General features: G+C 35.1%; 1 protein-coding gene across 1 annotated transcript in view; it reads left to right on the top strand.

The window, feature by feature from the left end:
* Positions 1-217: 217 nt before the first annotated feature.
* LOC145668168 (cuticlin-5) overlaps positions 218-15,108 on the top strand; it is a 255,412-nt gene continuing 240,521 nt past the window's right edge. The window contains exon 1 of the mRNA XM_081735789.1: positions 218-559. Coding sequence (XP_081591915.1) covers positions 555-559 — 5 coding nt within the window. The 5' untranslated portion in view covers positions 218-554. The remainder of the gene's footprint in view (positions 560-15,108) is intronic.

The following is a 15,108-nucleotide window of genomic DNA, read 5'->3' as shown; positions in this document are numbered from 1 at the left end:
TTCTTATAAGTAGTCCTTTGACACCGACTCCATCAACAGAAGTATTGGTATTTTTTTTCTATCTCAGAGTATTCATTCTTACCAAAAGAAAATAAGAAGTGTAAATGCAACCTTTTCCATTGGCTGGCAGTGCGTCGCATCCTTGCACTGCGATTGGTTCAGCTACTACAGTATCTTCGCGACGTCGGTAAAACATGTTGCGGCAAAAGACTGTCAGAGTAGTTGGTATACATCGTGTCTAGAGGGAGGATCGTTCGAGTTGTACACGGCGCGTAGTGCGCTTATGTGACTGTGTTTTGTTTATCCACCGATGTGCAAAAGAGCGTGTTGTAGACGGGATTGTTTTTGTGGTGTATATTCTGTGGAAAGAGACATACTGTATTTTCAAACTTAAACAGTTAGTGTAAAAGAAACATTCCGTTAAGTGCTGCAAAACGCAACTCGTTTCGGCGGCTGGACACAAACTGTGTGTCTGTTTTTTTTAATAAGTCCACGCCGCAATTATTTTTTTAAAATAAAGAACTTCAACGTAGTTTAAAGTGTCATAATACAAAATGAGGTAAGATGCAAGAAATTTATCTATTAATAAATATATGATAAAATGACATGGACAAATATTATGTTTACGAAACTGATCTTGAACTATACATTTGATTGATTTTCATCCAATCAATGATAGAAAAATACACAATACATAATTCTCTTAATCCATTATCTTGGTGCTGATGTCCTCGCTAAACCGTCATTAAACGATCATTAAATTATAATCCATTTAGAACTATTTTGAGGCTGTGGTGGCTCATGGTAGTACTCATCTTCGGTGTGTGAGGTCCCTGGTTCGATCCCAGCTCGCGTAAAGGACTTTTATGATGGACATATTTGAACATAGTGCGTGAGTTTTCTGGGGTTTTCCCGTTAATTTCATTCCACTATTATCACCATCTCCCTTAAATTCGGTGCATAATTGTGGAACGTTAAACTCAAAAACTAAATAAAATAAAACTATTACATTTCTGTTAATCTCTTTAATCGGTTAACTTCATTATGTTTGTTTCATATTTTGTAAAGACGCCCATGGTTAATCGACTAACATACAAACAAAGGTTACGATATTCGATATACTTTAAGTACATTTCGAGCTCCCTCGTGGCTAAGCGGTTAGCATACGCGCCTTTAACGTGGGAGACCCGGGTTCGATTCCCGGCGGGAGCTCATGTGGTTCGGATTCCACGTTAATCAGTAGGTCAAGGTCTCATATAGCCTCGTTGCTGAAAGGGACGCTAAACTCAACTCAAATCAATAAAAAATCAACTCAACTCAACTTTAAGTGCATTTCGGATGAAATACTCCGGAAAAATACGTATTATACACATGAGGTATACTTTGTCAATCAATACAATACGTTAATCACATACAGTGATTTACTAATCTACTGAACGGGGCGCGCGGTGGCTCAGTGGTAGAGTGCTTACCTCTGGTGCGTGGGATCCTGGTTCGATCCCGGCACCGAGTAACTTTATGGTGGACAACATCGTGTCTGTGGGTTTTCTCGAGGTACTCCCGTTTCCTTCCAGTTTCTCATTCCATCAATTCTTCTATCATCATTGACTTGCTTTAGTCGTCTCCTTTAGCCTAAAGGGCATAAACGTGGGACGTCAAACTGAAAAAATTTATTTAATTTTCATTTAATCTACTAAACATAAATATAATATAAAACCAAGGGCGCCCATGTTGTGGTTTCCAGGGGGGCAAGTATAAGCGACGTTTCAAATATAGTTTCAAATTTTGCTGTAACTAATGTAAAAATTCTATTGGGTTTTCGATATTCCCAAGTACAATTTCCTCTTGGGGGGCAAGCGACCCACCTTGCCCCCCTGATGGGCGCCCTTGTATAAAACTTATTTTCTTGAACAGTTTTCTAAGAAATGAGTTTACTATAAGACTTGATTGGAAGTGTTCATTAACACTTAAGAAATGTAAAAGTTCTGATTAATTACATGCTGAATAAGAAAATAAATTGTCAAAATAGCATCCTTATCACTTACCAGACAAATGTGTATTAATATCTTAATATATGTTCTCTTTTAATCAGTTTAACATAATCTTTAATAATAAAATAAAACAACTTTTTAATTTCTCCTTAGGAAGTCACAAGATTTCCTAGTAAATGTATAGGAAAGCGATTCTCATTGTTTGTTATAAAAATTAATTTTGCAAAGATTTTCATTTTTCTTAAATTTGTTTATTATTTAAATACTTCCAAATCATTTTAATATTTGAACCTTATTGTTTTAAATTTCCTCAAATTTGCACTAAAATACGATAATTGTGTCTTCATTCTGTTTCTACTGCAAGTCATAAAAGTGCAGTACTAGGATTTCTTCACAAAAGCCATATGTCTTTGTGGGGCTTAATACATAGTAATTTCATCAACTACAAGAATAACCTGAAATTCAATTATTCTACCGAACTCTTCACCAAATGATTTTGTTCTCTCTGATATTAACAGTCAAAAATTGGAGCTTGCGTTTGGTGTGGGAAACCGGGGTTCATTCCTGGTGATACCGTATAATGTGCGTATTTCATGTTGATATTATACGTTTCATGTAGATTCGATACTGAAAAGAAAAATTACACTACACCTTCCCCCCAAAAAAATTAAAAAAATAATACAGTAACAAATAGTTACAGGAAATGTTTTATATGATCCAAGGTATTACTGCTTTTGTTGAACACATAACTGAAAATAAAAATGCTATTAAAGTAGAAGAATAAGTGAAACATGAAGTAAATAAATGTAATTATTAAAAGTAAGCTAAATATTAGCACTTACTATGATCAATTATTAGCGAACTTGCAAGCTCCCTCGTGGCTATATAGTTAGAGCACGCACCTTTGGAGTGGGAGACCCGGGTTCGATTCCCGGTGAGAGCTCATATAGTTCGGATCCCACGTTAAGCTGAGGGTTCACATCTCATATAGCCTCATTGTTGAACGGTACAATAAAATCTAAATCAATTAATCAATCAAAATATTACTAAGCTTGAGATTGGTGTGCTAGATCATCTAGGACATGAATTCTGGCGATGTCACACATTTTTACTGTTGCACCAGTATCGGAATAAAGTCTCAGTCTAAAATGTCAGAAAATAGTGTGAAAATCAGTTTGTGATCAAAAATACTCATAAGCCAAATAAAAAAACTGGCAGATCTGATACCTATTACTTTAGATTTCACTTGAGCTCTTTTTACATCGATGTTTCCAATCACTTTATTTGTTGGTTAAATTGATAAATATGTGAGGTTGTAATTATCTACAAGAAATGAGTGTTGTTACATATTATGATTTTATGCCCTCTTCGCCAGCATATTTTTTTCCTATCTTTTGCCGGCATTTGAATATTAAACTGTTTCAAACGTGTTAAATATACGCTTTAAAGTTTCTTCATATACAAAATTAGAATTGATTACATTCTTTGTTCGAGACAATATAGCTACATCTATTTTATATAAGTGAATAATTAATCTTGATCTAAGTCGGATACTTCAACCGAGAATCATTCGGTAAGGGTTACCTTACTACTTAATTGATTGTAGTAAGTGGAAGTACACTACAAAGAAACCAGATTGCGTACTTAAGGGGAATTTTATATTATGTTATGCTATGTTAACAATGTATATATTATGTTTTAAATTTTAAAGAACCGTATTATTTGACGTTACACTCGTATTTCTGACAGACATAGTTTTTGGATATCAATGTCAGAACTTCCCCAGCCCAAATTTTACGAGTACTGTCACAATGGCTAAGAGGACACAAGTAATTATTATTAGGGCTACTATTTTTTACAATTGTTTTATTCGATTCACAGTTGGGGTATTCTCAAATATCACATCCGTTATTATGAAGTATAGGCTAAAGAACAATGCAATGAAAATTTTAAATGATGAATAAACGTATCCCAGTTACTAGAAAGAATATAAACATTAGATAATTACTAGATAAAATAATCCTAATAAGCCCACTAGACAAAATAGGAGTAAATGGAACTACCCTAAAAGAACTCATACCCGCAGAATATGTTCACCCTAAAGTTCAAACCCAGTTGACCTGAAAATGAAGTCGTAGCATTGCTCATCGAAGATGAGAATATTTATGATAATTGTGTAGCCCTCGTGTGGCCAAGTAGTTGCATGATCTTGTGTTCGGCACATGATCGAGAATACAGAATTTTCAATGCGAATCCAGCATCCTGAGACAATTCTAGAACTACATGAAATAACAGGTAGCGAAATCTAAGCTGGAAAACTTAGCAATAACAACATGGGGAACTAATTTGATAACACATAATCAGTTGAATGTGTCATCTGACCCGACATAGGCCTTCAAGGGCCATAGCCTGAAGAAATTCAACAAATATATAATTCCGAAATATATTTTCTTTAAAAACAATGTTGTTATAACGTTCGTGAAAAAATATAGATTAAAAGGACGTTACATTTTTGGCATATTATTCTTTGAACAGTAGTGTAATCTCTACTAGCAACTGAAAAATACTCTTGACTATCTCTTTTCTATTTATTGTTTACTTTTTTTCAAGTATTTGTGCAGTTGGGATCCCTGAAGGTTATTATTATTTCATTAATGATATATCACTAGTTGCAAGTGGAGAAGTATTCATGTAATACGGTTTTCAGCTAACCTTTTACTCTTTACGTACGAGTTACTGGTTTCAATGCCATCCATAAACGAGCCTTTTTTTCTTATCTTTAGCACAAAATTTAAAACAGTGCAAAATAATAATTATTTTACAACGTTAGCTATATTTCATTTGTGTAGTGATAAATTATTTATGGATGTTAATAGCTAGTCAGTAGAGCCAAAACCTTTTCGAAATGTTGAATTTTACACTGAATCAAATTGCATTTCAAATTTCTCTCATATGGGTTCTAGTTCTATTTTCGTATAATACGCCATCACTTTTTCTTGGATTCTTACCTGGCGCATAGTACCGTAAAATGTAGAGTTGAAAATACTATATGTATTTTCTTTTCTGTTTAGCGTCCCTTGATTTTGTATACGGTGGCTGAAGGAGACGATAATTATGATAAGGCATAATGGTAGAATGAAGATGGTGGAAGGAATGGACAAAATCCCGTGAAAATCCATACACACGGTGTTTGACTACAACAAAGAACACTAAGCAGGAACTGCGATTGAGCTAGGAAACACACGCACCAGAAGTAAGCGCTTTACCACTGAACTACTGTGACCCCATAGGTATTCATGGACTTTCTTGATGTATTCTATTCTCTCTTCACCTTCCATATTTGTATTTTTTTAAACGGAAGGACTATAACCAAGTGTCGTTTAAAATTAAGTGTTGGTTTTATTTATAGACTTAACACATTTCCATATACTAAGCTTGTATACATTGAATTACAAAACAGAAAAAGAAGTGAAAATGAAAATGAAATCTTTAAGTTTTACGTCCCACGGTTATGCCGGTTAGGCTAGAAGAGACGGTGATGATGAGAGATGAGTGAAATGAAGAAAGTGGGAGGAAACGGGAGAACCCCTAGAAAACCCACGAACACGGTGTTTGTCTACCACAAAGTTCACTTGGCGGGGGCTGGGATCGAACCCGGGACCCCAAGCACCAGAGGTGAACCATCTACCACTGAGCCACCGCGCCCCCTTAGAAAAAGAAGTGAGAAAGCCCATCAAGGCCTATATTTAAAGGGGCTACCCCAGCATTTGTCTGGGTGAAACTGAGCAAAAACTTCAATCAGGTTGGCCGACCACCAAATTTAAATCTAGAGTCCGTTAATTTCAAAGAAACAACATAAGCCAATACTCTAGAGCAGTTTTATAACTTTTAATATTGTTATTTCTCTTTGTTTCATTTTTTTACAAAAAAATTCATTCGGTGAAACACTAAAATCAATAGTACAAATGTTATCATTTATTTATTTATTTATTTTAAAAAAGTATTGCTTTTAAGTTTTATTGTTGACGACGATTTTAACACTAGGATATCATATATTATTATTTAGTAATATTATAAAAAAAACTTTGCATACTTCTTATTCTAAGAGCTTGGAGAAAGTAAGACCCTTACGAGAATTTCCATTGGCGGTTTCTTTCTTCGAAGGTTTCTTAATCATTTCAGTAGCCATCATGTGACAAACTCATAGTTCTGTAGCTTAAGGAGCTGTAGGTTCATCGTCGCAGAAACAAACCATTGCTAGAAGTTTCTGTTAGTCTAGAGGCTAGCGCGCGTGACTTTGGTGCTAAGAGTCCCGGGTTCGATTTCTGATGGGACGGACTTGAAATCGTATTGCTGTGCTTCGGCTTCCACTTTAGACTAGGGAAACGTGGGGCATAATGGGCTATGGGGGCATAACGGGATATCGGTATTTTTCGGGCTGTATTGTACTGCAACATACCGACAAGTACCTACGCAATATTCTCAAGAATGAATGGACATCGTGCTTGACCAGCCTCCTTATCAGTTGAGAAGAAACAGTGTTGTGTGTCAGTTCTTTGTTTAGTAGTTGTGGCATATAATCATTGGAATTTTTCTTTTGTCGAGATAAGGCAAATCATTTATTGCACACATCTAAGCTATTGATATATTGAAAGAATATTTCTTGTGTGTTCGTTGTGTGCTGTTGAGGTTTACGGATTGTAAATTTTAACAGAGATATTCGTTGATTTAAAAGTACAACGGATCTGGGGCAAAATAGTATTGCAATCACCCCATTTTGCCCCATTACCTCATTATGCCCCTTACAAGTATTGATTGTGTAGTTTATTATCCAGCTCAAAACTTTCTTATTAATGCTGGGACTTAATTGACATAGCGAGGGAAAATGGAATAGTTTTGCTTTGTTTGCCTCCTCATTGCTCCCATCGAATTCAATCCCTTGACATCGGCTTTATGAGGCCACTCAGTGAATTCTATGCAGATGAGGCTAGAAAATGGATTAGAACCAATTATCCAAAAGTCATTACGCTCCAAGACATCTCTCACCTCTTTGATCCTGCATTTTTGCGAACAGCATGTATATTGAACGCAATTAACGCCTTCAAGAAAAATGGAATTTGGCCTTTGGACATGAACGTGTTCACAGTTGAAGACTTTCTACGTGTAGATGGCTAAAAGTCACTGAATTAGTAGGAAATGAAAACCCTACACCAACTGTGCCTAGTAAATCTCTTTTCAATCCATATCCACAAAGCGTACAGTTGAATACATCTGAATCTTCAATTGAAGCAAAAATTCCCGGATGATTTTGCAAAGAACGAACTCAATCATCATGAAGTTTTCAGTCTGCTTCGCCTCGAACCATAATACGTATTCCAAAAATTGAGCAAGAGACAAAACGTACAAACTGTAAAAGGGGTAGGAGAGCGATATGAACTGCATCTCCGTACAAAAGAGAACTTCAGTTAGTTCAAGCAAATTCCAAACTGTCAAAAGTATGCAGAAGAAAACTTATTATAGCGCAGCTTACCTCAAACAAAGGCCTACTAAAGAATGGCTGAAAAAAGAAATTAGTTGAAGAGTCATCAGGTTTGACTGCCGAAGGAGACGATGAAGTAGCACGACTTCATTGTATGCGACGACGAAATTGAATACTATTGTAAATTCCGTTAGAAAAAGCATGAGTCTACCAATGCTTCACATCAGGCCCGTATCCACGAAGCGCTAGGGTGGACCACCCGCCCCATAATTTTTACTGCCCCCTAAAATTTTCACGGTAGGCTTGCAAATGAACTATAATGTGGTTGGGTTGGCCTCCCAAACTTCAACCGCCCCCGCCCCCCATACATTTTCGGGCTGGCTACCGACCTGCTTCACATCTATTTCAGACTTAATAGTTGCACTGAATAATTGATTCTGTTTGATTTCCTAATGCGCGCGATAAGGTTCGAATGCGCAGTTTTGTTTAAGTTTTTCATGCTCAATTTCAAACTCTAATAAAGTTGATTTGATGTAAGGAAATATTAAAAATTAAACTACAGTAATTCAGTGTATATCTGAATAAACCTTGCAGTGCAATTCTCAATGGTCACAAATGTTTTCTTTTTCTTAATAATGCCTAATTCAGAATGTAGCCTTTTTTTAAGTGATCGTCAGCATATTTTAAACATAAGGAGTAGTCATCTTTTGCTACATTTGATTATTGAGTCTAAGAAATATTTCATAACATTCCAGTTGTTTTGTATAATGGTAATAATATATTGTTGTTTTATAACGATAAGTCTATATTAGAGCAGGGTATTATAGATGTAATAATGCGGGGCCGTATGAGGTAGGGGCATAGTGGGGTTGACTGAAGTCCGATGTTCCATTATGCCCCATATGCGAGACATTTTTGTAATAACCTAAGTAAAAATGACCAAAACAATATTTTTGAAAGGATTTGCTGCTTGAAATGTTACAATAAATGTTCAACGTGTCTACCGCAAAAAGATTAGTATAATTAAGCTATTGTTTAACAATTTATTAAAGCAAATGTATTAGCTTCCCCATTATCCCCCACGTTCGCCTATAGGCCCACAACTCATATAGCCTGGCTTCTGGGATGTTAAACTGCAACCAACGACCTTACAGCCAAACCATCGCTAGTGGATAGTATTTTGTGTGAAACATCCAACGAAAATTATTATTACTCATTTCAATGAAATCCAAGTTTGTATTATCCTCATTTTCTTGGCCTGCACAGAATTCTTTCCCCGCAGGCTTCCTAACATGCTTTCCGCGTGTATTTTCCATCCTGCCGATGTCTCTCCCATCAACTTAGGACGTATTGATTTAATTACACGTACTAAATTCGGTTCAAGAGTTAAGTGCATTCTGCTGGCCTATGATATGGCAAAATCTATATCAAAAATTAATATAGTGTTGGACAATTTGCGGGAAAACTATGAAGATGCTGGGATGAAGGTTAAATACTAAACAGAGACAGCAACGCAAATACGCTATTTCTCGCCCGGAGCAAGAACTCGTCTTAGCGCCCCCTGACTAGCCAAACCAAAACGCTCCCCCAAATATTTGCTCAATTTTGCGCCCTCCCAATCCGGTGCCACGGGCACAAGCCCTGTTTGCCCCCATAGTTACATCCCTGAACAGAGAGCAATAGTAATTGGAACAAAAGAATACGTAGCTGCTGTATACAAGTTGAAAGGGAAAGCTATTAGAACACGTAACTAATAGTGTTTGGTATCTAGATAGTATTATTAATGAAGAAAAGACATGTGAACGAGAAATAAAAAAGAGGATAGAAATGACGAAAGAAGTGTCTTCAGGAAGATGGAAAACATATTTTGTGGGTTGCTAAATAAAAGAGTTGCGAAAAAAATCGTCAAATGCTTTGTAACGAGTAAGATTTATACGAAGCAGAAACGTGAGTTCATAAAAAAAAAGTTACGAAAAACGGCTAGAGACGTTCGAAATGTGAGTAAGGAGGAAAGGAATTGAGAAAATAAGCTAAGTCGAAAAGAAAACTAATTAGAAAGTGTCGTGAGGAAGTGCTAGAAATACTAAGGAAAAAAGAACAATAGTTTGGGAAATTAATAAAGAGGAAAAGGAATTGCTTACAATATTATTTTCGAGACAGAGGAGAACGCTACAATTGAAAACGGTATTAAAGTAGATAAGCTCATTCATAAAGAGAAAAAGGTTAAGGAGGTTATCGTAGAGTTTATGATATATATTCCTTAACAAAAAACTCTCTACTCTTCCGTACATGTATGTAGTTCATTCAAATAAACTACTGCCGTTAACAGCCGTAAGCACTAACTTTTAAGCCTAGTCACCAATAAATTAATTATCTCTCTCAATAACTTTTATTTGTATCTTCACTCCATACAAATATAGGCAATGATGATTTCAGATTTTCCTTGGGTGATGAAAGTAGTACTGAAAATACCGGTACCCTGGGGAGTTTCCTGGTAATGGTAGAGGGCTCACCTCTAGTGCGAGGGTTTCCTGGTTCGATCCCAGATAATGTGAATTTCCGGTGGACAATATCGTGCCTGGAAGTTTTCTCCAGGTTCTCTCGTTTCTTCCCACAATTCCATTTCATCAATTCGATCACAATCACCTGTCTCCCTTAGTCTAATGCAGTGATTCTCAAATCTAATTTCCATCACGACCCCTATTTTATCACATCCTCTTGCCAGCGATCCCCTTATAATTTCTGGTTTGTAATAAGCTTATGTAGGACTTTTAATATACCTATTGCGGAGATCTCACGATATCCATCTATTTGTATAATGGTAGAATCAATTTCTTGTATATAGTGGATACAGTAACTTCCTTTAAAGCGAATGGATTAAAACCAAATTTAGTCAGTTCATTCATATTGCGAATATTGAATCCGATCCGTCATCTGTTTCAAAATGGAGGCCATCAGAAAATTTTAAAACTTCACAACTCCCTTAAATTTGGGTCATATAAGAAAAACAAAGTGATTTCTGATTTTGGTTTAAAACCTTGGACAGTTGTTTAAAAAGTTATTGAGTATTTTAAATGACTCGGTAATGTGCGTCACGAAGATTGAACCAGACATTGCCGCACTAGTGAAATAACACCATGTTCATGTATCTCATTAGCTTTCAATTTTAATTGTATTTCAATATGTAGGTTTTGTTGCATTCGTATTTTTCTGGTATTTCAAGAGACAGTTCTCATTACTTTCATATTGTATCTCTTTCATTGATTTTTAAACAACTCTACACCTGTTGAAAATGTTCAGTAGACCTATTTTTGTTGTTCTTGACAGTATATGTAAAAATAAAAAAGAACTATCAGAACAAACTTCAAAATAATATTTAAAAATATTTTCCGGTATTAGATTCTAATTATATTTGTCTCTTCCGCTTATCTTTGCGACCCCCTAGTGGTCGCGACTCTCAGGTTGAGAAACCCTGGTCCAATGGGTATAATCGTGGTACATTCACACATTTAATAAAAATCACATCTTAAAAAGTACTTTTAAAAATCAATTTATGATTACATGTATCAATATGGGTGCATGATTCGTTTATTCAAAACGAAGATCATTATCAAAGAAATTATTTTAAAAAAAAAAACGTCTGTATACTGTTTGCGAAACTTTTTAACTTACAAAGTCAATACTCAACTATACGTGAATAAGAAGTTCAGTGCTGTCGAAAATGGCCTCAAGATGCTATATCATCTCATTAAAAAGTCAAGCATTCAATGCAAATTGGTCATAAAGTATGTAGTATATCATTCTGTAATTTCTGGACAAAATTCAGACTAATGCTACATGATATTTTTAAAGAACACATTATCTTTAAAAATAAAACAAATCGTATTGAACCGTAAAAAATGAAATCAATCGTACTAAAAAGTACGAAAATTCTGTTTTTCAAGAAAATTGCTCTTTAAAGTAGACTAATTGTGTTGAAGCATGACTAAAAAGGAAAGCATGGGAGCGCTCTCATATTTTATAAATTGATTGTAAATATAAGCGTTCCACGTGTTTTTTTCATGTCATGCTTAAATTTAAAAAAAAACTTTTTTCTGAAGATCAATTTTCTTGAAAACAGAATTGTTTTGTAATTTTAATGCTACTTTTTTATTTTTTACTTTTTAATATATTTTATTTTTAAAAAATCATTTTAAAAATATATCATTTTCTCTTATTTTCTACTTTTTATTCATAATTAAATATATTTTCTAATTACATTTTACTGTATTTAATACATTTATTATTTATATACTATTTTCATATGATCAATCTCCGTATTGTCCGTCTTCGTACGGTCGAACTAAAATTTACTCTTGGTTAAAATATATATTAACAAATATATAAAAGTAACAATGGAATATTGTATTGTCAGCTGTGCAAAATTTCTCCATTTTATGACGTCGGAAAATTAGGTTAAATTAAGATTGGAAGATTTGAAGAAATGGTTGAACCGTTTTGAGTTAAATAAATCAAGATTGAAAGATTTGACGACGGTTGAACCATTGTAAGTTGATTAAATTAAGGTTGGAAGATTTTACAACACGGTTGAACTATTTTGAGTTGATTAAATTAAGATTGGAAGACTTGACGACACAGCTGAACTATTGTGAGTTAATTAAACTAAGGTTGAAAGATTTGAGGACATGGTTGAAGCATTATAAGTTGATTAAATTAAGGTTGGAAGATTTGAGGACATGGTTGAACCATTGTGAGTTGATTAAATTAAGGTTGGAAGATTTTACGACACGGTTGAACCATTTTGAGTTGATTAAATTAAGATTGGAAGACTTGACAACACAGTTGAACTAGTGTGAGTTAATTAAACTAAGGTTTGAGGACATGGTTGAACTATTGTCAGTTAATTGAACTAAGGTTGGAAGATTTGAGGACATGGTTGAACCATTGTAAGTTGATTAAATTAAGGTTGGTAGATTAGAGATACAGTTGAACCCATTATGAGTCAAAGAAAAACATGTAAAAATACAATTAAAATACTATGCGAGTAATTAGATTTGTCATACGTAGCAGTTTCTCGCGCAAGCCAAGTATGTAATTTGTTTTTGCGCATCGTAGTATAGCTATACAACCCACAAAACATTGCGGATGTACGGGTTGCATGTGTAACCAGTAATTTTTTTATTCGGTTTATTTAGTTTTTCTTGCAGTTTCACATCCAGAGATTAAGTATGTCCTTATGATCGTTTTATTATTATTATTATTATTATTATTATTATTATTATTATTATTATTATTATTATTATTATTATTATTATTATTATTATTATTATTATTCGACTCATGTACGTATATAGATGCCAAAGTCTAAATACCCATCGACAGTAGAACCTGGAACAATATAGGCAGATTACTTAAACAAAAAGAGGAACAGTTGTAAAGTTTTCGAATCAACAGTGTAATTAACTTACTGTTATGTAAAATTATTTTTGTACTGTTCCTGACAATATAATGAAACATTCAGAATACAGTGGATCCATTTTATGGAAGTAATCAAGAATTTATCCTTTAAAGGTGAAAGAAAAGAAACTCAGAAATACGAAATTAATAATTTGGGATGAAATTCCAATACGTATAAGCATTTGTCTCTATTCCTAAAAGGAAATTATATGTTTAACAAGAATTACTTCAATGATCAAAATGAGGGGTGTAATTGACTGTAGTGGTTTTGATTTTCCATGTAGTGCGTTTAAGACAATTGTTGATCGTGCCAGAAACAACGAAGCCAGGACCGAGATTCTAAGAAAAAGTGCCTCCATCCCGCGAAAATCTGGATGTCTGAGATCGCTAAATCATTATAGCAAGCGTGTTTACTGTTTAGTTCATCAATTCGAATCGAAATCACAAATATTTCCAGTATTTTCATAATATTATATTATAATAGTCACACTCGAATTAGCAATGCTCCTTTGTAGTGAGATGACTGACATATTTGCTTTCTGTGCATGTGGTCCTAAGTTCTACACCCGGTTCAGGCATAAATCCTCGGATAAAAACATAAATTGTAATCTCGATTCTATTTTAAACAGTTGATTCTGTCTCCTATAGCTTCAATGCTCAATGGAGACGATTTTAAGCGAAATCAACCAGCCAACTTGAGTCTTTTGTTTCCTTTTTTTCCTTTCCGAATGCCTCCGTGTGCATGACGAGCTACAAATTATAACGAGTTTCTCTTGTTGGAAGTTATGCTGTGTTCGATTCCAGTTCAAGGAAAAGGGGCGAAACGGGGGAAGTACTTCAATTAAGATCCATAAAACTTTGGTAAAGAGTAAAGCGTTAAATGTAGGAAATAACGACATTGATCTCTAAACTAAGTTGATAAAAATAATTGAGGAAATACCACTTCCCTAGCTGCCCCTAAAAATTCTAACCCTAGTAATATAGTGTTTTAAAGTTACAAGTAGTATGGGACTCATTAATACGACCAATTAGGCATAGACACAAACTGGTACTTAATAGTTTATTTTTTACGTATACGGTACAGATATACAGGGTGTCCGAAAAATAATTTATCATTATCAAAAAATATTCTCGGGCCCCTAATGTGATATTAGAATCCTTTATATACCAAAACAAGATAATATATCATTTTTTGTTTTGTTTTACTCACCTTACAAAGATTCAGTATGGGCGCCATTCGTGACACGGCAGATATCTAGTCGATAGTCCATTTTCTCCTATACTCGAACGAACATGTCTCTTCTAACGGCAGCAAAAGGTTCTGTGATCTGCTCTCTCAGCTCCGTCAGATCTCGAGGCAATTGTGGGACAAAGAAGGGTTCTTTGACAAAGTCCCATAAAAACTTTTTATTAAAAAGAAGTCGTATAGTCTCATGTCTGGAGAGCTCGGGAGCCATCTCAACAATGGTTCATCAACAGGACCAGTACAATCTATCCAACGCTGTCATTCAGATACCCTCTCACGTCATTATGGAAGTGGGGTGGAGCTCCATCCTGTTGGAAAAATGAAATCTCGGGAGTTTCTTCAAGTTGTGGTATCAACCATATCTGCAGCATATAAAATACGAGTGTCTCGTTACAGTTCTTTCTACAAAGAAATATGGCTCATAAAGCTTCGTTCTGCACATGAAGGCAACTTTGGAGAATTTCTGATATGCTCAATGATTCGCTGAGAGTGTTCTAAACCTCAGATTCTAACATTAAGTCTGTTGACTTTGCCTTTAATATGGAAGGTCGCCTCATCACTGAAGATCGCCCTTTCCCTAAAATCATCACTGTCCCAAATGTCTACACTGAAGACAGTGCAAAGTTTTATGTCATCTTCAGTGAGTGCCTGCAGAAGTTACAGCTTGTAAGCCTTGAACTTCAAACGCTTGCGAGGAACATCCCGTAATGTTAAGCTAATTTATGGCTCAATTTCCGAACTGACTTCGTGAGGCTGCGCGAACTCTATTCACTGTCTTCTCTGAATGCAAAGGACGGCCGGTGCTTTTGCCTTTGCATAGGCAACCTGTCTCCATTAGTTGTGTATGCCAATGCTTAATGGAGTTTTTGTCAGGTAGATCTACTCCAAACTGTCGCCGAAAGTTGCGTTGAACTGTGATAACGGATGTTATCTTT

Source organism: Thermobia domestica, chromosome 13 (genome assembly GCF_964235325.1).
Source record: "Thermobia domestica chromosome 13, izTheDome1.hap1.1, whole genome shotgun sequence".
Classification (NCBI taxonomy): Eukaryota; Metazoa; Arthropoda; class Insecta; order Zygentoma; family Lepismatidae; genus Thermobia; species Thermobia domestica.
The sequence above is the reverse complement of the archived record's forward strand: the minus strand, read 5'-3'. Positions and strand labels throughout refer to the sequence as shown.